At 50.2% G+C, this 21,828-nt stretch overlaps 2 protein-coding genes across 4 annotated transcripts; one reads left to right on the top strand and one right to left on the bottom strand.

Moving 5' to 3' along the window:
• The first annotated feature begins 1,457 nt into the window (after window positions 1-1,457).
• UBXN10 (UBX domain protein 10) lies at window positions 1,458-8,385 on the top strand. Of its 2 annotated transcripts, none has more exons than XM_063177122.1 (2): window positions 1,458-1,491; window positions 6,081-8,385. In XM_063177122.1, the coding sequence occupies exon 2, from the start codon at window positions 6,086-6,088 to the stop codon at window positions 6,959-6,961; it is 876 nt and encodes a 291-aa protein (XP_063033192.1). In that variant the 5' UTR covers window positions 1,458-1,491; window positions 6,081-6,085; the 3' UTR covers window positions 6,962-8,385. The 2 variants fall into 2 exon arrangements, with proteins under 2 accessions (XP_063033192.1, XP_063033193.1); XM_063177123.1 differs by lacking the exon at window positions 1,458-1,491 and adding an exon at window positions 1,733-1,832.
• A 721-nt stretch (window positions 8,386-9,106) lies between these two features.
• On the bottom strand, window positions 9,107-21,687 carry LOC134429780 (ATP-dependent RNA helicase DDX19B). Of its 2 annotated transcripts, XM_063177120.1 has the most exons (12): window positions 21,586-21,687; window positions 20,593-20,641; window positions 20,125-20,178; window positions 19,121-19,256; window positions 17,251-17,343; window positions 16,558-16,660; window positions 15,501-15,615; window positions 15,168-15,345; window positions 13,889-14,126; window positions 12,746-12,908; window positions 11,324-11,515; window positions 9,107-10,925 (listed from the first exon to the last, which is right to left on the bottom strand). In XM_063177120.1, exons 1-12 carry the CDS (start codon window positions 21,640-21,642, stop codon window positions 10,864-10,866), a joined length of 1,440 nt encoding a protein of 479 aa, XP_063033190.1. In that variant the 5' UTR covers window positions 21,643-21,687; the 3' UTR covers window positions 9,107-10,863. The 2 variants fall into 2 exon arrangements, with proteins under 2 accessions (XP_063033190.1, XP_063033191.1); XM_063177121.1 differs by lacking the exons at window positions 20,125-20,178; window positions 20,593-20,641; window positions 21,586-21,687 and adding an exon at window positions 19,782-20,048.
• Between the last annotated feature and the right edge of the window lie 141 nt (window positions 21,688-21,828).

Raw genomic sequence — 21,828 nt, forward strand, 5'->3', positions numbered from 1 at the left:
CCTTTCCCCATTCATGTTTTCATTCCCGTTGCCATTCCCGTTCCCATTCCCATTCCCTTTCCCCATTCCCATTCTCTGTCTCCATTCCCATTCCCTTTCCCCATTCCCGTTCCCATTCCCGTTCCCATTCCCATTCCCATTCCCATTCCCATTCCCATTCCCTGTCCCCATTCCTCATTCCCCATCCCCATTCCCATTCCCGTTCCCATTCCCATTCCCATTCCCATTCCCATTCCCATTCCCATTCCCATTCCCTGTCCCCATTCCCCATTCCCATTCCCATTCCCTTTCCCCATTCCCGTTCCCATTCCCATTCCCATTCCCATTCCCATTCCCATTCCCATTCCCTTTCCCCATTCCCATTCTCTCTCTCCATTCACATTCCCGTTCCCGTTCCCATTCCCCTTCCCATTCCCGTTCCCATTCCCATTCCCATTCCCTTTCCCCGTTCATGTTCCCATTCCCGTTCCCATTCCCGTTCCCATTCCCATTCCCTTTCCCCATTCCCATTCTCTGTCTGCATTCCCATTCCCGTTCCCATTCCCATTCCCATTCCCTTTCCCCATTCCCATTCCCATTCCCATTCCCATTCCCATTCCCATTCCCATTCCCGTTCCCATTCCCGTTCCCATTCCCATTCCCATTCCCATTCCCTTTCCCCATTCCCATTTCCATTCCCATTCCCATTCCCATTCCCATTCCCATTCCCTTTCCCCATTCATGTTCCCATTCCCATTCCCATTCCCGTTCCCATTCCCATTCCCATTCCCGTTCCCATTCCCATTCCCATTCCCATTCCCATTCCCTGTCCCCATTCCCCATTCCCATTCCCATTCCCTTTCCCCATTCCCGTTCCCATTCCCATTCCCATTCCCATTCCCATTCCCATTCCCTTTCCCCATTCCCATTCTCTCTCTCCATTCCCATTCCCATTCCCGTTCCCATTCCCATTCCCATTCCCATTCCCTTTCCCCATTCATTATCCCATTCCCGTTCCCATTCCCGTTCCCATTCCCATTCCCTTTCCCCATTCCCATTCTCTGTCTCCATTCCCATTCCCGTTCCCATTCCCATTCCCATTCCCTTTCCCCATTCCCATTCCCATTCCCATTCCCATTCCCATTCCCTTTCCCCATTCCCGTTCCCATTCCCATTCCCATTCCCATTCCCATTCCCATCCCCATTCCCATTCCCATTCCTGTCCCCATCCCCATCCCCATTCCCATTCCCATTCCCTGTCCCCATTCCTCATTCCCCATCCCCATTCCCATTCCCGTTCCCATTCCCCATCCCCGTCCCCATTCCCATTGCCATTCCCGTCCCCATTCCCATTCCCATTGCCATTCCCGTCCCCATTCCCGTTCCCATTTCCCATTCCCGTTCCCCGTTCCCATGGGCGGTGCCGTGGGCGGTGCCAGGGGCGGTGCCGTGGGCGGGGCGTGGCGCGCGCGGTGGCCGCGGTAACGGCGCCGTGAGGCGGGCGCGGGGCAGGTGAGGGGCGGCGGGGCCGCTGCGGGACCGGCACCGGCACCGGCACCGGGGGAGGGAGCGGGGGCGGCTTCTGGGGCTCTCAGCCGCGCTACAGCGCCCGGCTCTGCCGGCGGGGCTGCGCTCCTGCCGCGGGCCCGGCCGTGGGCTCAGCCCCCGGCCCAGCTGTGGGCCCGGCCGGGCGGTGGCACCGAGGGCTCTCCTGGGGCTGGGCCAGCCCGCACCAGGACAGGGGCACTGGGCAGGGAGTGATGCCCAGGAGGTTCCAGCTGAGCATGAGGAAGGACTTCTTTAAACACCTGGAACACATTGCCCAGAGAGGCTGTGGAGTGTCCCTGCCAGAGGTATCCCAGACCCATCCGCACACAGGCCTGTGCCCTGTGCCCTGTGCCCTGTGCCCTGTGCTCTGTGCCCTGTGCTCTGTGCCCTGTGCCCCATGCCCTGTGCCCTGTGCTTTGTGCCCTGTGCTTTGTTCTGTGTGCTCTGTGCTCTGTGCTTTGTGCCCTGTGCCCTGTGCCCTGTGCTCTGTGCTCTGTGCCCCTGGCTCTGTGCTCTGTGCCCCGTGCCCTGCTGTGCCCCGTGCCCTGTACTCTGTGCCCGCTGCCCCGTGCCCTGTACTCTGTACTCTGTACTCTGTGCCCTGTGCCCTGTGCTCCATGCCCTGTGCTGTGTGCCCTGTGCCCTGTGCTCCATGCCGGGTGCCCTGTGCCCTGTGCCCTGCTGGGTCAGGGAGGTGGCACCCCATGAGCTGCCCTTGTCCCTTGCAGCCTGGCCCCGCTGGGATCCTGTGGGTCAGGGTGTGCAGTGCCCACCTCCCGGGCCCTGGGGGCACCTGTGGGCACGGCCCTCCCTGGTTGTGGTTCTCCGTGCCTGCCCTCAGCAGACCCCATTTCCAGCCTGTCCCCTCTGTCACACACCGTGCTGGGGCAGGGCAGGAGGGCCCCACCCGGGTTCTGCCAGCTTGTTTGGCTGGGGGTTCATTCTTGGCGGTGGCAGCGTTGCTGGGATGTTTGTCAGTGCTCCCTGGGAGCTGTGCCTCGGTGCCTTGTTGCCGTGGAGTTTATTTGTTAGCAGCAGCAAGCGGGAGGCGCAGCCCCTGTCCCTCCCACGGGCTCCTGGGAAGCTGGGCTGAGTCACCTGGGCCCTGTCCCTGTCCCCTTCCCTGGGGGCTCGGCAGGGACGGGTCTGGCAGTGTGACAGGTCTGTCAGCTGGGGCTGGGCAGGGTGTGCTGGGACTCTGCCTTGGCCGTGCTGAGCTGCAGGAGAAGTGAAATGTTAAATAACAAACACATCCCTGGCAAAGTGCCACCGGGGCTGTTCTCTCTGTTTGGTTTGGAATGGAGTCCCAGAAGGGTTTGGGTTGGAAGGGAACTTAAAGAACATCTTGTGCCACCCCTGCCATGGCAGGGACACCTTCCACTGTCCCAGGTGCTCCCAGCCCTGTCCTGCCTGGCCTTGGGCACTGCCAGGGATCCAGGGGCAGCCACAGCTGCTCTGGGCACCCTGTGCCAGGGCCTGCCCACCCTCACAGGGAAGTTTCATCCCAAGATCGCATGTAACCCTGTCCCCTGTCAGTGGGAAGCCATTCCCTGTGTACTGGCATTGCCCAGCCCAGCTGTGCCTGGCATTGCCCCAGTCAGGTGTGCCTGGCATTGCCCCATCCCAGATGTGCTGGCATTGCCCCAGTCCAGGTGTGCTGACATTGCCCAGCCCAAGTGTGCTGGCATTGCCCCAGCCAGGTGTGCCTGGCATTGCCCATCCCAGATGTGCTGGCATTGCCCCATCCAGGTGTGCCTGGCATTGCCCCAGTCCAGGTGTGCTGACATTGCCCAGCCCAAGTGTGCTGGCATTGCCCCATCCAGGTGTGCTGGCATTGCCCCATCCCAGGTGTGCCTGGCATTGCCCCAGCCAGGTGTGCCTGGCATTGCCCATCCCAGATGTGCTGGCATAGCCCATCCAGGTGTGCTGGCATAGCCCATCCCAGATGTGCTGGCATTGCCCAGCCCAGGTTTGCCTGGCATTGCCCAGCCCAGGTGTGCTGGCATTGCCCCATCCAGATGTGCTGGCATTGCCCAGCCCAGGTGTGCTGGCATTGCCCAGCCCAGGTGTGCTGGCATTGCCCCATCCAGGTGTGCTGGCATTGCCCAGCCCAGGTGTGCCTGGCATTGCCCGGCCCAAGTGTGCTGGCATTGCCCAGCCCAGGTGTGCTGGCATTGCCCAGCCCAGGTGTGCTGGCATTGCCCATTCCCTGGGGAGCCTGGGCAGTGCCAGCCCCTCTGGGGGAGGAACCTTTCCCTGATACCCAACCCAAACCCCCCTGGCAGAGCTCCAGCCGTTCCCTCAGGTAAATCATTCTCTGTTAAACGGAGAATTTTGGACACTTTTGGTCTCTGGAGAGTCAGAACAGGTTTCTGTGTATTGAATCAGGGATTTTCAATCTCAATGGTTTTGATACCTTTAAAATATGAAGTGAAATCAATCTTATCCCCAAATCCCCAATGGGCACTGGATCTGCCCCTGCAGGAACGGTGCAAAGGCCAGAGTTGTGCTCTGAGCTTCACTCCTCTCCCGTTTGTGCTGAGTTTTCAGCTTCAGAAGAAAGAAATCGTTATTTCCATCCAAAACTGGCATTCAGTGGCAAAGGGCACAACTCCCCAAAGCTCTGGGTCAGCTTTGCCCAATCCCTGCCAAAGCCAGTCCCTGCACAGAGCACAGCTCCCCCCCTCTGGGACCCGGCCCTTACTGCACTGCAGGGTGAGTGATGCCAGTGATACCCAGTGCTGCCCAGTGATGCCCAGTGATATCCATGTGATTGATACCCAGTGATGCCCAGTGATGCCCAGTGTTGCCCATGCAGTGATACTCAGTGCTGCCCAGTGGTGCTCATGTGATATCCAGTGATGCCCAGTGATGCCCATATGATGCCCAGTGATACCCAGTGATGCCCAGTGAATCCATGTGATTGATACCCAGTGATGCCCATTGATTCCCAGTGATACCCAGTGATGCCCAGGTGATACCCAGTGCTGCCCAGTGATGCCCAGTGATGCCCTGTGATGCCCATGTGATTGATACCCAGTGATACCCAGTGATGCCCAGGTGATACCCAGTGATACCCAGTGATGCCCTGTGATGCCCATGCAGTGATGCCCAGTGATGCCCATGTGATTGATACCCAGTGATGCCCATGTGATGCCCAGTGATGCCCAGTGATGCCCAGTGATACCCAGTGATACCCAGTGATGCCCATGTGATGCCCATGTGATGCCCAGTGATGCCCAGTGATGCCCAGTGATACCCAGTGCTGCCCAGTGATGCCCAGTGATATCCATGTGATTGATACCCAGTGATGCCCATTGATTCCCAGTGATGCCCATGCAGTGATACTCAGTGCTGCCCAGTGATGCCCAGTGATGCTCAATGATGCCCAGTGGTGCTCATGTGATATCCAGTGATGCCCAGTGATGCCCATATGATACCCAATGATACCCATATGATGCCCAGTGATACCCAGTGATGCCCAGTGATGCCCATGTGGTACCCAATGATGCCCAGTGATACCCAGTGATGCCCAGTGATGCCCATGTGATTGATACCCAGTGATTCCCAGTGATGCCCAGTGATTCCCAGTGATACCCAGTGATACCCAGTGATACCCATTGATTCCCAGTGATGCCCTGTGATACCCATGTGATACCCAGTGATTCCCAGTGATGCCCTGTGATACCCATGTGATACCCAGTGATACCCAGTGATGCCCATGTGATACCCAGTGATTCCCACTGATACCCAGTGATGCCTAGGTGATACCCAGTGATACCTAGTGATGCCCTGTGATGCCCATGCAGTGATGCCCAGTGATACCCATGTGATGCCCATGTGATTGATACCCAGTGATGCCCATGTGATGCCCATGTGATACCCAGTGATACCCATTGATTCCCAGTGATGCCCATGTGATACCCAGTGATTCCCAGTGATTCACAGTGATACCCAGTGATGCTCAGTGATGTCCATGCAGTGATACCCAGTAATACCCAGTGATTCCCAGTGATACCCAGTGATGCCCATGTGATACCCAGTGATGCCCAGGTGATACCCAGTGATACCCAGTGATTCCCAGTGATGCCCAGTGATACCCAGTGATTCCCAGTGATACCCAGTGATGCCCAGGTGATACCCAGTGATACCCAGTGATACCCATGTGATTCCCAGTGATACCCAGTGATTCCCAGTGATACCCAGTGATACCCAGTGATACCCATGTGATTCCCAGTGATGCCCAGTGATACCCAGTGATGCCCATGTGATACCCAGTGATGCCCAGTGATGCCCATGTGATTGATACCCAGTGATGCCCATGTGATACCCAGTGATACCCAGTGATACCCATTGATTCCCAGTGATACCCAGTGATGCCCATGTGATACCCAGTGATACCCATTGATTCCCAGTGATTCCCAGTGATGCCCATGCAGTGGTGCCCCAGGTTTATCTGGCATTACCTGCCCCAGAGCCCAGTGTGGGAGCCCCAGGGAGGCTGAGGGCTCCTGCCCAGTTCCTGTAACTTTTCCCTCTCTCCCACCCCACAGGTGCCATGGCCACAGCGGCTTTCCAGGACTCAGCACCAGCTCAGCTCCGCTCCCCTCTGGGCACAGCCACTCTGCTGTGGGCCAGCACCATCACCATGCACGTCTCCAGGCCCAAATCTGCCAAGGGACAGAGGCCAGGCTTGAGCCACCGTCAGGGCACGGAAGGCTGTCCGTGCCCTGTGCCAGGCTCCCCGCTGGCACCTTCTCCTCGGGAATTAGGAAGGAGCCGGAGAGCGCCGCTCACAAAAGCGGCGTTCCCACCTGCCCAGGTGTCTCCTGGGAAGATCCCGAAGCTCCTGCAGCAGGTGCCTTTGAAGACTCCCTCCTCCTCCTCCCTGAACAGGTACCGGGTGCTGCCCTCCATCGGCCGGAAGGGGGCCGGGAGCAGCGCCGTGGAAGCCTTGGCTGAACGCACCAACCGGCTGGAAGTGAGCGAGGGCCAGGAGGATGCTCCAAAAGCCACCAAGGCTTTTTCTGGAGGACAGGGATGTGCCAGCACACTGTCAGGAAGCGGCACTCCCACCGAGGAGAGCTCACGTGTCCTCTGTGCCCCTGAGCAGTGGGGAGGGCAGGGGAGGCAGGAGAGCCCCTGGGTGCTCCCTGCAGGCCTGGAAGAGCCGCAGGTGCTGCTCGCTGTCCGCTCTCCCTCTGGGCAGAGGTTTGAGCACCACTTCAAGCCCTCTGACAGCCTCCAGACCGTCCTTGCTGTGGCAGGACAGAAACTGTTGGCCAACTACCAACACTGCAGCGTTGAAACCATGGAGGTGCCCCGGAGGAGCTTCTCTGACCTTACCAAGTCCCTCCAGGAGTGCAGGATCCTGCCCAAGTCCGTGCTGTGCATCCGACAGCACGAGCAGCACGATGCAGTAGCAGATCTTTAGGCACACAGAGACACTGTGGTGCTTCTGCCCAGCGAGCTGCATTGCTTCTTCCAAAATACTGAGAGTCTGATGCTTCCTGCACCTACTTCTTAATCTTCTGTCTCCCACAAAATCCCCAGGAAGCAGAGTTATGGTTATGTAATAGTACTTGAAATAGTATTTCAGAGAATAGTATTTCAGATGGATAAACCTGATTCATACAGAACAGCCTGTGTCACCTGTGCCATCACAAATTTCTGCCTCAGCACCACCACCCTTCAGCCTTTCTGGTTTGTTGAAGTTCCTGATGTTCTTTGAAAACTCAGGTTTCCAAGACCTCTCCTCTTGTCCTTTTCCATGTTTTGGGAAGGTAGAAACAGAACTGGTTTAGCTACAGGACCACCTTCAGTAGCTTATAATTATCCTAAATGTCTTCTCAAGAGACTGAAAAGGAGATCAACCCCCAAACCCATCTGCAAATAACAGTAGTAACACAGGAATGAGTTATTGTGAAGTATTAAATTGCAAGACATTGTAAAATAGCTGTGTGGACTCAGGTGTTTCTGGATAACCTCAGTCCAGCTCTAACTGTGACTAAATCATCTTTTTAAGAAGAAATAATTATTAATTTGGCTGTCTTGGGGAGCAACAGGATTTTCTCCTTAGTTTTTCTTCTCTTATTTGGCTCGTGTGATCCATAGCTAAGAAGAGGTGGATAGTTAAGAAGGGATGTTACAGATAATTCCATTTAACCCCTTTGCACTGAAGTGAGTTAGTCCAAGGAGCAAGTGCTGCTTTGGGAATTTTAAATAAGATATTAATGGGATTTGACTGGGATCTGGCTCAAGGAGTAAGCCATCTTTGACTGCACCATCATTAAAAGGCTGGTTGGGTGACTTGGCAGGTTTAGGCAAACACAATGTCCTTGTGTTAAAAAGAGAAATATCTCCTAGTTTCTAATGGAATTTCAAAGGCAGTAATTTTTAATCTCCTTTAACAATGGACACTTGCCACACAGATGAGTGAGTTTAAATGTTTTGAGGCAAACCAAATTTGTTTTGAAGTTCAGTGTAAGTGCCAAACCAACTCTGCACAGGAGCACAAACACAAGAGGAGCAGAAAGCTGATTGCTGTGCTGGCTGAGTGTGGTACCTGATGCTAAATCAAGTGTTCAGAGTCCAGCAGCTTTGTAAAACCAGTGTCTGATGGAACAGTGGTCCCTGCTGCTGTTGGTGATGGGAATCACTCAGCAGCAGTCCTGGATATCAGGATATATGGATGCCTTCAACAAGTATTTCACTTGGTTTCAGGAAAAGGGACCATTTTCCAGGTTTCCTTCAGAGTTAGGTAGTTAATTCCCTATTTCTGCCTGTTGTGGGTACTGTATTACTCCTGTATTTCAGAGTATTTCCATCCTGTGTTAAATAAAACCTTTTAGGCTGAAACTTGAACTTTAAATGATTTACATGAGCTGAGGTTTATCCATCACACCTGCTCTTCAGAAACCTTCAGTTTGATGGCAAATACCTCAGGGGCTGCCCAAATCAGCCTTTGGATGGTCAGCTGCCCTCCACAGCACCCTCCTGAAGTCTGGATCTGCATCCTGTGCTCAGCACAAGCCTGCAGCCAAGGAGGAAGCACTCTCCATCAGTGACAAGCTGTGAGCAGCAGGCAGCTGTGAGAGCACAGGGGCTCTGAGCAAGAACAGAACCATCAGACAATTCAGAGTAACTCGGCTCACGGTGGATTTCTCACACTGCAGGATGTTCCTCCTGGTAAAGCTGGATGAGTTTGGTTCTAATCACCTCACCCAGGCTACAGCATCTCCAAAGATGGGCAAAAAGTATCAAGTCTTGATCTAGGCAAGCACAGCACAGGGAAAACTCCTCTTTTCTCCCTCAGTTCTTCTCTTCCCTTCAGAACTGTTCTGGGGAGATTTTAGCAGCAATTCTAAGTCCAGCACAAGAAGCACAGGGGGGAAGAACAATATTTATCTGACCTCATTTATTGTCTGGCATCATTTAACAAACTTCTTAGTGGGAATCTTTTAAGAATTTCAGCATTAAAGTCACAAATATAAAACTTATCAGGACTTTTGGCTGAGAATGTCCTTACTGAGGCTTTTAAACACCAACAAAGTATTCAAGCAAGAAGTCAGCAAAGGGATTGTTCAGTATGTGTTCTTTAATTCCAATTAAAAGTACATTAGAAACAGCACACAGGACCAGCAGCAGCTTCCATGACAATTCAATCCAATACTCTGCTGTCACCAGGTCATTCAACTGTACTAGGAAAGTAGGTGATTAAATCAAGTCTTCCACTCCACACGCACTCACTCACCTGCCACTTTAAATAGGATTCCAACAGAATAAAAATAGATACACCCCAGAATACAAAAAGTTTAATTTTAAGCTGTTTTTTTTTCTTCACTAAAGCCTTTATACAAATTGATAAAAGGGTGCACAATTTCCTAAAATTTTAGGTACATTTTAAATGAGCCTTTTTTTACTTGGTAAAAGGATCCATATTCCTGTCTTTGAACAGAATATGATGGCCAAAATTGCAAAGAAAACAATTCAGTTTAAATTTACAATTTATACACTTGTTTTGACATGATTCCCACGCTGAGTAGCAGGCCCATGGCTGCTCATGCATGTCCCATTTCCCCCCCCAACAAAGAGCTGTGCACCCTAAGTTCTGGTTCAGGAGCCTCCTTCTCCTGGAGACTGGGCTGGGGGACAGCCCACAGTGTCCAGCTGTGTGCACTAGAGTGGTCCCAACACACAGGAGGCATCTCCTTCCTTCTCCAGGAGCTGTGAATCCTTCCTTCTCCATGGAACACCCTGGGGCAGGGAACAACAACCTATTTTGCACTATGGAGCACTTCCCACCTGCAATTTGGCTGAGCAATTTGACTCAAAACTCTGGTACTGAAACCTACTGCAACAGGTAAATTTGGTGTACTAAGGGTACATGTTTTTGGTCAATCCAGGCTATCATGATTTGTTGGTTCTTGTAATCCTGTATCTGATGGGTGAAGCCCAACAGCTCTGTACATTACCCATGCTGAGCTTCACAGCATGGTGCATTTCATCAGATGGTGAATTTCACTCACAGAGGTGAATTTAATCAGGCAATCCATTAGTACAGTTCTCTTCATACTGCCCCTCCCAGCCCACCCACCCACACCACAGCCAGGTTAAACACCTGGGATGAACTTGTGTAGTGTCACCACCACCCCGTCACAGAGAGCGGCCATCCCAACAAATCCAGGACAAAGGAAAAGAAAATGCTGCCCAGCAAAGCCACACTGCAACCTGTGCTTGCGAGTAGGAGCTACTGGAAACATCCTCAGGACAATTTATGGAAGGAAAAGCAGGGCAAATCCATCAGAAAGCCAGAAATGAGTCTTAAAGAGCTCAGGGGAGTGACATCCTAGTTTGTACAAGTTAAGTATTTAGCCAAAAACCAGCTGCCTTGTTTGGGGTTTTTAGGTTTTCTTTTTTAAAATTTTTTTCCCTTTCCTTATGTCCGTTATATATTCAGCTGTTGGATTTAAACTGACCAGGTTAATGCTGCACATTATCCCAATTAAAGATAATAATATTTTTTTTCCTTTTAAAATTTTAGGTATTCCCTATTGCCTCTCTTTTGGCAAGTGTATTTCTCAGAATTCCAAAGATCATCCCATTTTAAGGCTAAACTAAGAAATGTTAAAAGCTTCTGTAAACATTTCCTCTTCCTCCCCATAGTTGCACAATTTGAAGTCCAACTGCAATTTTGAACATGAGGTAATTTTTGTGTACTCATATCTTGAAGAGTCCTTTTCGGGACGAGCCGAGAGGCTGTGCCAATCCAAACGTTGATCCAATTGTAGTGGGAGAACTTCCACAGCAGGGCACACACCAGTTCCAGCAGCTATTTCAGTTATTTATCTTCTCAATTTCATCCAAGTCATCGGTATCCAATTTGTTTATCTTTTTGTCTGGGAAAGAAGAGAAATAGGTCAGATTTCTTAACACTGAGCAGAGAAGGGAACACTGCTCAGCTGGACCTGAGTTTTGGTTTATCAGTGAATAGTCAGTCAGGTTTTAAAAATACAAATTAAAACTGTTTCCTTTTATCAGAGGCCCTTTTGGGTACTCCAGAACATCCACTTCAAGGACTATCCATGCAGACAGCAAACACAGCCTGATTTATTCTGCTCCTGTCCCAGGCAGCAGGTCACAATCCCAAGTGATGCTACACCAAACACTCCTGCTGTGCTCCTCTGCCACCTGTTTAAGGCTCAACAAACACCCTGAGACCTGCTCAGCATCCAACAAGTCAAATTCTGCAGTGATTCAACAGCTTAGAGAAAGGAGAAAGGCTGAGGGTACGTACTGAAATGTTCCTGGATTCTGTTGAGGATGTTCATGCTGTGCTTGCTGTCCACCATGTTAATGGCCAGCCCTCGCTTGCCGAAGCGGCCGGTGCGGCCGATGCGGTGCAGGTAGGTCTCGTTGTCTGGATTGCCATCCTTGTCCACAGGCAGGTCAAAATTGATAACAACAGACACCTGCTCTACATCAATCCCTGACAAAAAGAGAGCATCAGGTTACACAACTTCACTTAAATCTTTCTGCACTCCTCACACTCTGAAATGGAGCTTTTCCACAGTACCCTCATGGGGTGGAAATACAAGCTATTGAGTTGTTAGGGCAGAGAGTCCCACTGAAACAGCCAAAGGCACTGAAATATTCTGGAAATTCTACCAGCACTCAAGTATTTCAGAAACTCTCTCCTTCCCTGCAAAGCTCTAAAGACCACTTGTTTTTTTCCAAGTACAATCCTGTCTTAGCTGTTCTAGGATGTCAAATTACACCACAAATTCCTACTGGGATAGTGAACTGGATTTCACTGGTTTTTAGTTTTCTGTGCTTGGGGACAGGTTCACTGCAAACTGGCTTGGTGCCAGACTCTCACAGGATGGACTTTTCCATCTCAAGCAGCAGGAAGCCAACAAGCAATCCCATGTTTGCACACAGGCACACAGTGTAAGGACACCAATTCCTCCCAACTGGAACACCTGAGGATGTGAATTCTCCCTGTGAGCTGGCCAGGGGTATGTGTTATCTTAGGAAGCGCTGCTTGCAGCCTCCCTGGGATGCCTTCTCAGGCCACCTAAAAACAGAGGCCAGACAAAATAAAGGGAATAAAATGTGCGTGTATTTATTGAAGGATTTTCAGGTACATCTCAGGCAGACGAAGCTCCCCAGGGGCTGAACCCAAAAATGAACCACGGGGTCAGGGGTTTTTACACTTTTGTAACTTTGGTTCATTTGCATATTGGGGGTTAATCCTCCAATTACAGCTTCAGGTAATGAAATAATTTACCAAGTTTGCTCTCCCCAGCTCCCTTTTGTTTAATTTCTTGGAGCCTGAGGCAGTGAGGTGTCCTTGAGTGCCAGGCCTGGAGAGGAATTGCTGTGTCTGCCCCAAACGGGAGAACAGCAGCTGGCACTGCGTGTGGGGTTTGGAGTTACACACTAAAGAACTGCAGGGTTATAGTACAAATTAAAAATTGTAAATGCAAATTATAAAGAATATATTAAGTGAATATATGAAATCCTGAGGCAGTGAGGTATGCTTGGTAGCCAGGCCTGGAGAGGAATTGCTGTGTCTGCCCCAACGGGGAGAACAGCAGCTGGCACTGTGTGTGGGGTTTGGAGCTGTACACTAAAGAACTGCAGGGTCACAAATACATGAAAAGTATGAAAGCCAAAACCCTGGAGCATCACCTGGCCCCATTCCTCCACATCCTACCTCTGGCACAGACGTTTGTGGTCACCAGCACCTTCTCCTTGCCCTCGCGGAAGCGCTCGATGACGGCCGCTCTCTGCTCCACCATCATCTCCCCGCTGAGCAGGGCCACCTGGTGGCCCTCCCGGGACAGCTCGGCCGCCAGCCACCCCGCCGTCTTCCGAGTCTGCAACACACAGCCAGCCCCACGGTTGGAACGGGTTCTAATGCTGGAAAGTGACAATGAACCTCCCTGGGGGCCCACTGGAAGCTCCCTGGCTGCTCAGTTTTTGTCTCCCTTACAAACTGTATCAGAGAGGACAATACACCTCAGCCACCACAGGAGCCCCTGATTAATAAGACAGGTTTTCTTTGTGCTCTGCTCCTTGGATTTCACTCTGCTGGAGACTGACACTACATGTGTACACTGAAAACTCATGAAACTTGTCACAAAACCACAACTACTCAGCTTGGAAAATGGCAGGGTCAGACCTGAATGTGATTGTGAAATCCCACAGAGCTCTGCACAGCCTTGAATTAAACAGTTTTCTGAGCTCCAATGATGTCTTGAGACAGCCTAAAAGCAAACTGCTGCAGCAGATTCCAAACACTTTCATCCTGTCTGAGCTCACTTTGCCTGGCTGTTTGGTGCTGTCAGCACTGATTTTTCCCTAAAAATTACTATGGCAGCTTCCAGAAAAAGAAGACCAAGTCAGTATGATTCACAGTGAGATCCAGAGGTGTATCCTCAGTTACCCAAGAGAAATGAAGTCCCAGGAACAGCTCTGTATCAGCTAGAGAAGCAAAAGACTTCCCAATCCCTCATTATGCCCTATTTTCATCCATTTTCCAACCCTACTTCTTTTTCTTTTCAGTTCAGAGTTTTGGAATAATGTGCATTACTCTGATCTTTCCTTCAGAGGATTTAAGAGATAACAATGACCACTGAGGAATAAAAAAGTCCAGTGTTGTCTCTTGGATGGACAAACCCAGGAAATCAAACCAGCCAGTATTAATGTGGCTTTCAGGATTTCCCTCAAAGATGGAGCCAGAGAAGCCATAAAGGGCAATTTTGTTCTCAGCTCCTTTCTGGAGCTGTCTGGCTTGGTTTTAGCACTTGCAGACTCTGAGGGGTTACCAGGACTAACACTCCCTGGAAGCACTCACATGGCAGAAGATCATGGCCTGGGCAATGGTGATGGCCCCGTAGATGTTACAGAGAGCCCGGAACTTCTCATCCCTGTTACTGCACAGCACATAGTACTGCTTGATGGTGTCCAGGGTCTCCTCCTCACGCTTCAGTTTGATAATGTTTGGGTCAGGAACAACTTTTTGAGCAAACTTCCACACAGAATCCTCAAAAGTGGCAGAAAACAGGAGCATCTGGCAGTCCCTGGGGAGCATTCTGAAAGAGAAAGAGAAATAGGGAAGGTTCCCATACAACATGGTCATCTCATGATATCCTGATGGAATGCTACAGGCAAAGGAAAACCACAATGCTGGAACCAGTTATTTCAGTTATTTCCAGGGCTGGAAAGACTAAAACCAATCTTATCCACCCATGATCACTCCCTCATGGACCACAGCATCCAGACATACCTTCTTAAAGAGGAATAAACCCTGCTCCAGGGACAGGATTTTTATTCTGTAAGGTGGCCAAGAAGGCCAATGGCATCCTGGGCTGCATCAGGAATGGTGTGGCCAGCAGGAGCAGGGAGCTCATTCTGCCCCTGTTCTTGGCACTGGTGAGGGCACACCTTGAGTGCTGTGTCCAGCTCTGGGCCCTCAGTTTGGGAAGGACGTTGAGACACGTCCAGAGGAGGCAACGAGGCTGGAGAGGGGCTTGGAGCACAAACCCTGTGAGGAACCACTGAGGGAGCTGGGGGTGCTCAGCCTGGAGAAAAGGAAACTCAGGAGTGACCTTATCACTCTCTGTAACTCCCTGAAAGGTGCCTGTGCTCAGGTGGGGTTGGTCTCTTTCTCCAGGCAGCACTGACAGAACCTTAAGCTGCATCAAGGACCATAAGAAGACACCTTAAGGTTAAGGACACCTAACCTTAAGAAGACACAGCCTTAAGCTGCATCAAGGGAAATACAGGTTGAATATTAGGAAAAAAGTTTTATATGGAAAGGGAGATAAAGTTCTGGAACGGCTGCCCAGGGAGGTGGTGGAGTCACCACCCCTAGATGTGTTTAACAAAACCTGGACATGGCACTTGGTGCCAGGGTCTAGTTGAGGTGTTGGGGCTGGGTTGGACTCGATGATCTTGAAGGTCTCTTCCAATCTAGTGATTCTGTGTTATCCTGTGAAATGAAACTGCTTGTCATCCCCTGACACTGTGCCTCTGTGATCCCCTGGACTAGAGCTAATCTGTCATTTCAATCTTGCTTCACTGGTGAGGACACCAGTCCTGACTGCAGCCCCACTGTCCCTGTCCCTCCGTACCTCTGAATGCGGATGCTCTGGTCCTGGTGGCCCTGGGTGGCGATCATCACATCTGCCTCATCCAACACAAACACCTTGATCTTCTTGGGATCGATGAATTTCAGTTTGGAACACCAGTCCAGCACGGTGCCGGGCGTGCCGATGACGATCTGCTCCGAGATCTTCTGCCCTCTTTCCACTGCCGAGACAGAAGGAAGGGCTGCTCTAGGGGGGCTCTGCACACAGGGAGATGTTCCAGCCCTCTCTGACCGAGCCATTTCACCCCCTGACTGCCCTGGTGCACCTGAGAGAATCATTCCCTCATTCCTGTTTGTGGTGTCTCCCCTTACTCACGTTTGTTGCCTCGGACAGCATATGCAAGTTTCAGCTCTGGGTAGAAGTTTCCCATCTGTTCAATCACTTTTCCTGTTTGAAGTGCCAGCTCATATGTTGGGGAAAGGCACAAACACTGGGGGAACAGAAGGATAATGAGTGAGGTGATCAACATGCAGGGCAACACTATCACACTTGCTTTTTAAAATCCTTGTTGAAGTTTTCTTCAAGACAAATATGCAAGTGGATGAACAGTTTCTCAACCATCTTATGAGGAAATCTGATTTAAAAGTCCCTCTCTAGGCATTTTCTGCTCTGTTGTCACAGTTACCTTCTCTTCCACCCCAAAGGTACTTAGCCAATCTTCTTCAGCCTGCACTATTTCCCTGATTTAAGTCCTCCCAGAAAAATTTAATTCCTCACATGTGGGAAATGGATTTGCAGAAAATTCTCAAAGTTTGATAGAAGGTTCACATAGTATACATTTGTATGTAAACATACATTACTTAAAAATGTTATAAAATAGGATAAAAATTGTTGAGAGAGAAATGGAACAAGCAAAAAGTTTTAAAAATGACTTTATAAATAAGAGTAGATATTTTTGAGAAATAGAACTATGAAAGATATATTGTAGTAAGACTTACGAGGGGTAATTTTAGATTATTAGTTATTTGGTATTGGGTTATTTGGTATTAGTATAAGGCATTTGTAGTATGGTGTAATATAAGCTGGTAAGCTAAGAAATGCTTATAATGTATTGTAATTAAGAAATAGTTAGCTTCTGATTGTGATAGTGTGAATTATAACATGTGTATAATCTCACCCTTCACACACTCACAGAGCAGTGGCATCCTGTGCGATGCACAGGAAGGACTGACAGGAACAAGTTTTGAGCAAAATCTACATCTTTTGCACTGAATTGATAAATCCCCAAACCCCCATCCCCTTTAAGCAGCTTGAAGAAATAACACCATGGCTCCATCAAGCCATGAATTTACATCTGAAGGCCTCCAGCAGCTGAGGTTCCTCACTAGATGGCACTGCACGGCCAGGGTGAGACAGCCCCATGCCAGGTTACCTGTGGATACTTGTTCCCGGGCTCAACCCTGCTGAGCATGGCCAGCACGAAGGCAGCTGTCTTGCCGGTACCGGACTGCGACTGCGCGATGAGGTTCTGCGGGCTGGGGGCACAGCAGGCACAGCTCAGAGGGTGAAGCACCACGGGGGCACCTGAATCCTGTCACATCTACCCCTGCTCTGCATCCATGGCCAACCTGACCAGCTATGCTCCATGGGGCAGGGATTTCTTCCTGCCCAACACCCTCCTTCAGCATTTCTCAGTTAGGGAGATTTGGAAGGAGAGCTGTGGTTGTGTCTCAGTAATTTCCCATTTCACACTTCTTCCCCAGTGTCTCAGTACCTCACATGTTCCAGCTCAGGGTTGTAGAGAGGAAAATCAGCACCTCAGCTACTCCTACCCACCCAGGATTTCTGAGCCATTTCGTATTATTTCTTCCCAAACTAATGAGGAAAATGGCAATGACCTCCCAAACCCCACAGCACTGCATGCTCAGTACCAGCCCTAGGAAAAGGACAAATCCAGGGCTGCTGGCACATAGTTAATAACCACAGAAACACTGTGACATGGGAACCCTTTCTCCATACCCAGAGAGTTTCTCATCACCCTCCTCCCACCCAAAATTCAGGAGCAGTACACTGAACCTTTCAAATCCTTCTATTCTGGTAGAGAGTAGGAAGAATGTGTACATACGGTTCAGCAAGCATCATGGGCAGGGCATTCTCTTGGATTTTAGATGGTCTGTTGAAGCCCATGGCATAGACTCCTTGCAGGAGCTGTGGTTTCCTGAAAAGAGAAACTTTCATATCATGACCTATTTAAGTCCATTTAGTTTTCATTTGTGTACAAAAAGGTGAGAAAAACCCTCAAGAAGACATCCTAGAGCAGTCTCTGGTACAATCCCACCTGTGAAACAACTGTGGTCAGCATCTGGAACCATAAGTGACAGCAGGAAGTCTAGACAAGGAGCTTTGCAAAAACCCCTGGATTTAATAAGTCAGCCTGCCTGTCCCAGCTGTGTCTAAGGCCAGCACTGCTTGTTCCAAAGCAGCTTTTCAGACAATCCAGGAATCACAGAGCAGAAAGTGTTAATCCTGCCCTTCAGGCCAGTCCCATTTCCTCAGCCAGGCCTAATCTTGGTGCCAAAATTATCACTCCTTGATGACTCAAACGTGGGACAAAGCGTGAGGAACAGGATGAAGGGATCATGAGATCCTTGCAAGGACTTCAGCAGGTTATGTGGATTCTGTACTACAGCTGAGCAATGCTGGCTCAGGTAAATGATAATTAGCTCAGTTTGCTGTGACTACACCTTGTGATCTGTGGCTGCAAGCCAGCCCTCACACCCAGAACTGTGTGGTGACACTGCTGGCCAGCAAACTCTCATCTGCTGCTTTCTCTCCAGGGAGCTTTCTACTCTCAGCAGACACTTGTGTAGACAAGGAGACCCCAGAACAACCTAAACCTGGGTTATGGTGCTGGAAATTCTCAGCTGATGACCCTCAAGTGCTCCCCGGATGCTGTGAGTGCTCTCAGAAGGGCTCTCCTTTCCAAGCAGGTTACAGCTCTCCTGCCCACATCTCCCACTGCAGTAACTTCCCATTCAGCACAACATAATTTTGCAAAAATCCTGTATTGCTTTCCAATGATGGCTGGAACAAAAGCCCTTTGAAAACGTAACCTTGTGCTGCTCCAAGCAAGGACAGACAAAGCCCAACTCTGCACCAGTTGCCAAGGATACCCCGAGTCATAACAAAATGAAGACTCAATTAGGCTGGCTGTCCCTGTCATTAGCTCCCTGGGATTGTTTGCCTTTTGAAACACAGGAATGAATTAGTCTAACAGGCACTGCAGGACCTCAGCTTCTTTTTGCAGACACTCAACCACAAACACCAACAAAGCAAAACACCCTGGCATTTCATGGGGAGAAGGCTCTTCAGCTCCCATTTTGCTGCAGAGCTTGTAGAGCAACAAACCTGAGATCAACACAAGCACAGCAATCCCAACAGGATGCACCCTTCAGCATATTAATACATATATCCATAAACCATGCCCTAAACACAGTTATCCCTTGAAAGCTGCACTGGTAGAGGTTTTCAAGGGGAAGGAAGTCAGAAAATACTGGTGTCTCCAGTACATAAATCCAGTGTTGCTGGAAAAGATAAGCTGTTCCCTTTGTGCTGTTCACTGCTGTTGTTTCAGATGGAAACCCCCATCAGGCACCCAGATAAACCAACTCTTCTTGCATTTAAATAATACAAATTACACACTCACTTATTGATGACAAGTTGGCACTAACCTGATACACAAACCCATGTACTTTTAAGTGGTATCTCCTATGCCAACAGGGAATTTTTCAGGACATGAGGGAGAGGTTGATGGGCTCCAAACTCATATATGCTCTGGCAGTTATAGCAAAACTTCTCTCTATCCGAAGTTACAAATAAGGCTCCCCATGACAAACTGAAAAACCCAGTTATAAGGGAGCCTATTTAATATATCTGATCCCAGGATTTACAGCTCCATGCAGAGAAGGCTCTGGCTCATCCCAGCAGGCACTTACAGGCGCAGCTCCTCGAAAGACTTGACAGAGTAGAGGGGTGATGTGGGGTCCCTCTGCAGCACCTCCACCTGATTTGTGGTGTCAACCAGGTTACTGCGGATCAGCTTGTTCAGCAAGGACTGGGCAGCTCTGTCCTCTGGGAAAGGAGGTGGAAAACATCAATCCATCAGTCACAGCCTGTTCCAGCCCTCGCTCCCACTGAACTCCTGAGCCACTTAAAAGGGACAAAATCCCTCCAAATACTGAAATTCTTCATTAGAGTGTGATGGCTGGAAGAGCCCAAACCTCCTGGATGAGACATTGAGAGATCCCAGAGATTCCCCCATTTAACACCCAGGAAGACAAATCAAACAAGCACTGTTCTAAGGGGGACTTTAACACATCCAGATCTCTGCTTATTAAGATTCTTTGAGCTTAGCATTTACCTGGGACAGGATAAGGCCTCCTCAACCCTCACTCTGACATGTGGGCAGACACCTCCCAGGGTTTTATTTTTAAGGAAGGTTTGAGGATAAACGGTACTTTAAAAGATTTCAGAGCTGAAACACAAGGGTTGAGGCTAACAGAGATCAAAATGAGGTTAAACTGCTGCACTCTGGGGTTTTGCTACTAAATCTGTTTCCTAGAACCACCTTCTGAAAGAACGTGAGCCTTTACCCACCTCTGAGCAGCCACTGCATAAACACAACTCGTTGGTTGCTACAGCAATCCCAGCTCCAGGTTATCCAACTGCTCCTGTATCCAGTCCTGCCTTGAGGACACTGCTATCCCCTTATTTCTCTCCACTCTAATCCAGGAGTCTCCCAAGTTATTACAGGACACAAATGCCTTTAAAAGTGTTATGGAGGAAGGACATGTCTTACAATTAAGTCCTTGGGGCAGGATACAAGACCAGCGCTCCTGAGACACAAGGCAGACTTACTTTAAGTATATATTAAATCAATATAATTAAAATTAAATTTAATTCATTCCCTTGCCAAAGCTTTTTTCAGGAGGGCACTTACCCTTCTCCTCATCCTCCGTCTTCTCCACATTGTCATCTGCCTTGACAACGGCACCTGCATGGGAACAGGTGAGGGGGGCACAGGTGAGCTCAGGGCGTGGGGGCAGCCCACACCCCAGAGCTTTGGAACATCCTGAAAATCTCCAAACAGCTCATTTTCCTGAGGAGCTGTTTGGAACATCCTGGGAGCAGCTACAAACAGCTCATTTTCCTGAGGAGAACTGCCCTGCTCCACTGCTGTGCACAGGAAACCCAAGCACCACCCCCAAGTGCAGTTTAGCAACCACACCAATGGATTTTGCTCACCCAGCTCCCTGAGACACCAAAATATTTAGTCTGTGTTGCTGTTTAGTCTCAGCTCTTCTGGAATCTCATGATTTACCAGGAATTTACTTTGGCAGCAGTGCTCTGAAGCCCCACAGGGAAACATTCCCCCCTTTCCAAGCCCATCTGAGCAGCTGGGACTCACCATTGGCATCTGGTTTGGTTTTGTCATCCTTCAGGTGTAAAGTGCTCAACTAGAAATGAAGAAAACACAAAATCAGACAAATTCAAATATAGCTCCATATATTCTAATTCCCCAGCCAGGAAAACCTGAGCTTTGGATTTATCAAGTATTGCACAAACCCTGCTCAACTGGAAGGGATGAAGACATAAGAGGAACTTGATTTCAAGAATTTTAATACAACTATTTCTAAGCAGGAGTTTAAAAAAAATATAATTTTTTTAAACTGTAATGACAACACAGAGAAAGGGTTGTTTTGTGTCCTGTACCCTCCACTCCCCCAATAGCTCTGCTGATGGAAAATGGAAGAAAATCAGCATTCCAGGATGGAAATAGGATCTATGCCCTATCCTGGCTGGCACAAGCTGCCCCAGGATGAATTTGTTTCACCACCTGAAATGTGCAGGGGGAGCAGCCCTGAGGATCTTCCCCACATCCTCAGTTAGTGTTCTGTGCCCAAGCACAGAAAAAACAGAAAACAATTTTTTCTGAGGTACTAAATTACATCTTTTCATAAAAAAAAAAAATACGAGAGAAAGTGGAATTTTTTTGGATGCTGGAGTACAGAGGTGAGGCTGGGTGAGTGCCTGAAGCGCTGTAGTGTCTGGATGGAGGGCGAGTGGGATCGCAGGGACGTCTCTGCCCTTCGGATACGCAAAAAATGGATGAAGGCGAAGAAAATTTTAAAATAATGGTAAGTAAATAAATAAGTAAATATATAAATAAATAAAAATTGGGGGTTTTGCTTATAAAGGAAGAGCCCAAGCCCAGGGACAATCGGATACCCCGGGCCCTCCCTGCCCCCACGGCAGAAAATGGGGCGAAAAGCGTTTCTCGGTCGCTGCTTTCTGTGAGGAGGCGGCGGGGGCCGCGCGGCCCGGGGGACCCCGCGCCGCTGGACCGGGCCGGGCCGGGCCGCGCCATCCCGAGCCCCCGCGGGCCCCGGCGCGCACTCACCGACTCGGCCGCCGCCTCCTGCTCGTCCACGGCCAGGGCCCACGAGTCGGTGGCCATGGCCGGCCCGGGGTGGCCGCAGCAGCCGCGATGGCGCCGGGCGGGAGCGGCGCCTGCGCGCCCGCGGCACCGCCCCGGCACCGCCCGGCCCCGCGAACCGCGGCCGCGCACCGGCGTTCCGGGGACTGCGCGTTCCGGGGGCGGCGGGAGAGGGGACGGGGGGTGAGGAGTGACAGCGGGGTGCCT

Source organism: Melospiza melodia, chromosome 26 (genome assembly GCF_035770615.1).
Source record: "Melospiza melodia melodia isolate bMelMel2 chromosome 26, bMelMel2.pri, whole genome shotgun sequence".
NCBI classification, from domain to species: domain Eukaryota; kingdom Metazoa; phylum Chordata; class Aves; order Passeriformes; family Passerellidae; genus Melospiza; species Melospiza melodia.

Bases quoted from the DNA above. Each gene is read 5' to 3' on its own strand.
- UBXN10 (XM_063177122.1), top strand. From the start codon at position 6,086: ATGGCCACAGCGGCTTTCCAGGACTCAGCACCAGCTCAGCTCCGCTCC.
- LOC134429780 (XM_063177120.1), bottom strand. From the start codon at position 21,642: ATGGCCACCGACTCGTGGGCCCTGGCCGTGGACGAGCAGGAGGCGGCG. The intron at 19,257-20,124 runs GTAAGTGCCCTC...CTCCTTTCCCAG, and splicing joins GACGGAGGATGAGGAGAAGG to AGGACAGAGCTGCCCAGTCC. The intron at 14,127-15,167 runs GTACGGAGGGAC...TTTCTCTTTCAG, and splicing joins CAGAGCATCCGCATTCAGAG to AATGCTCCCCAGGGACTGCC.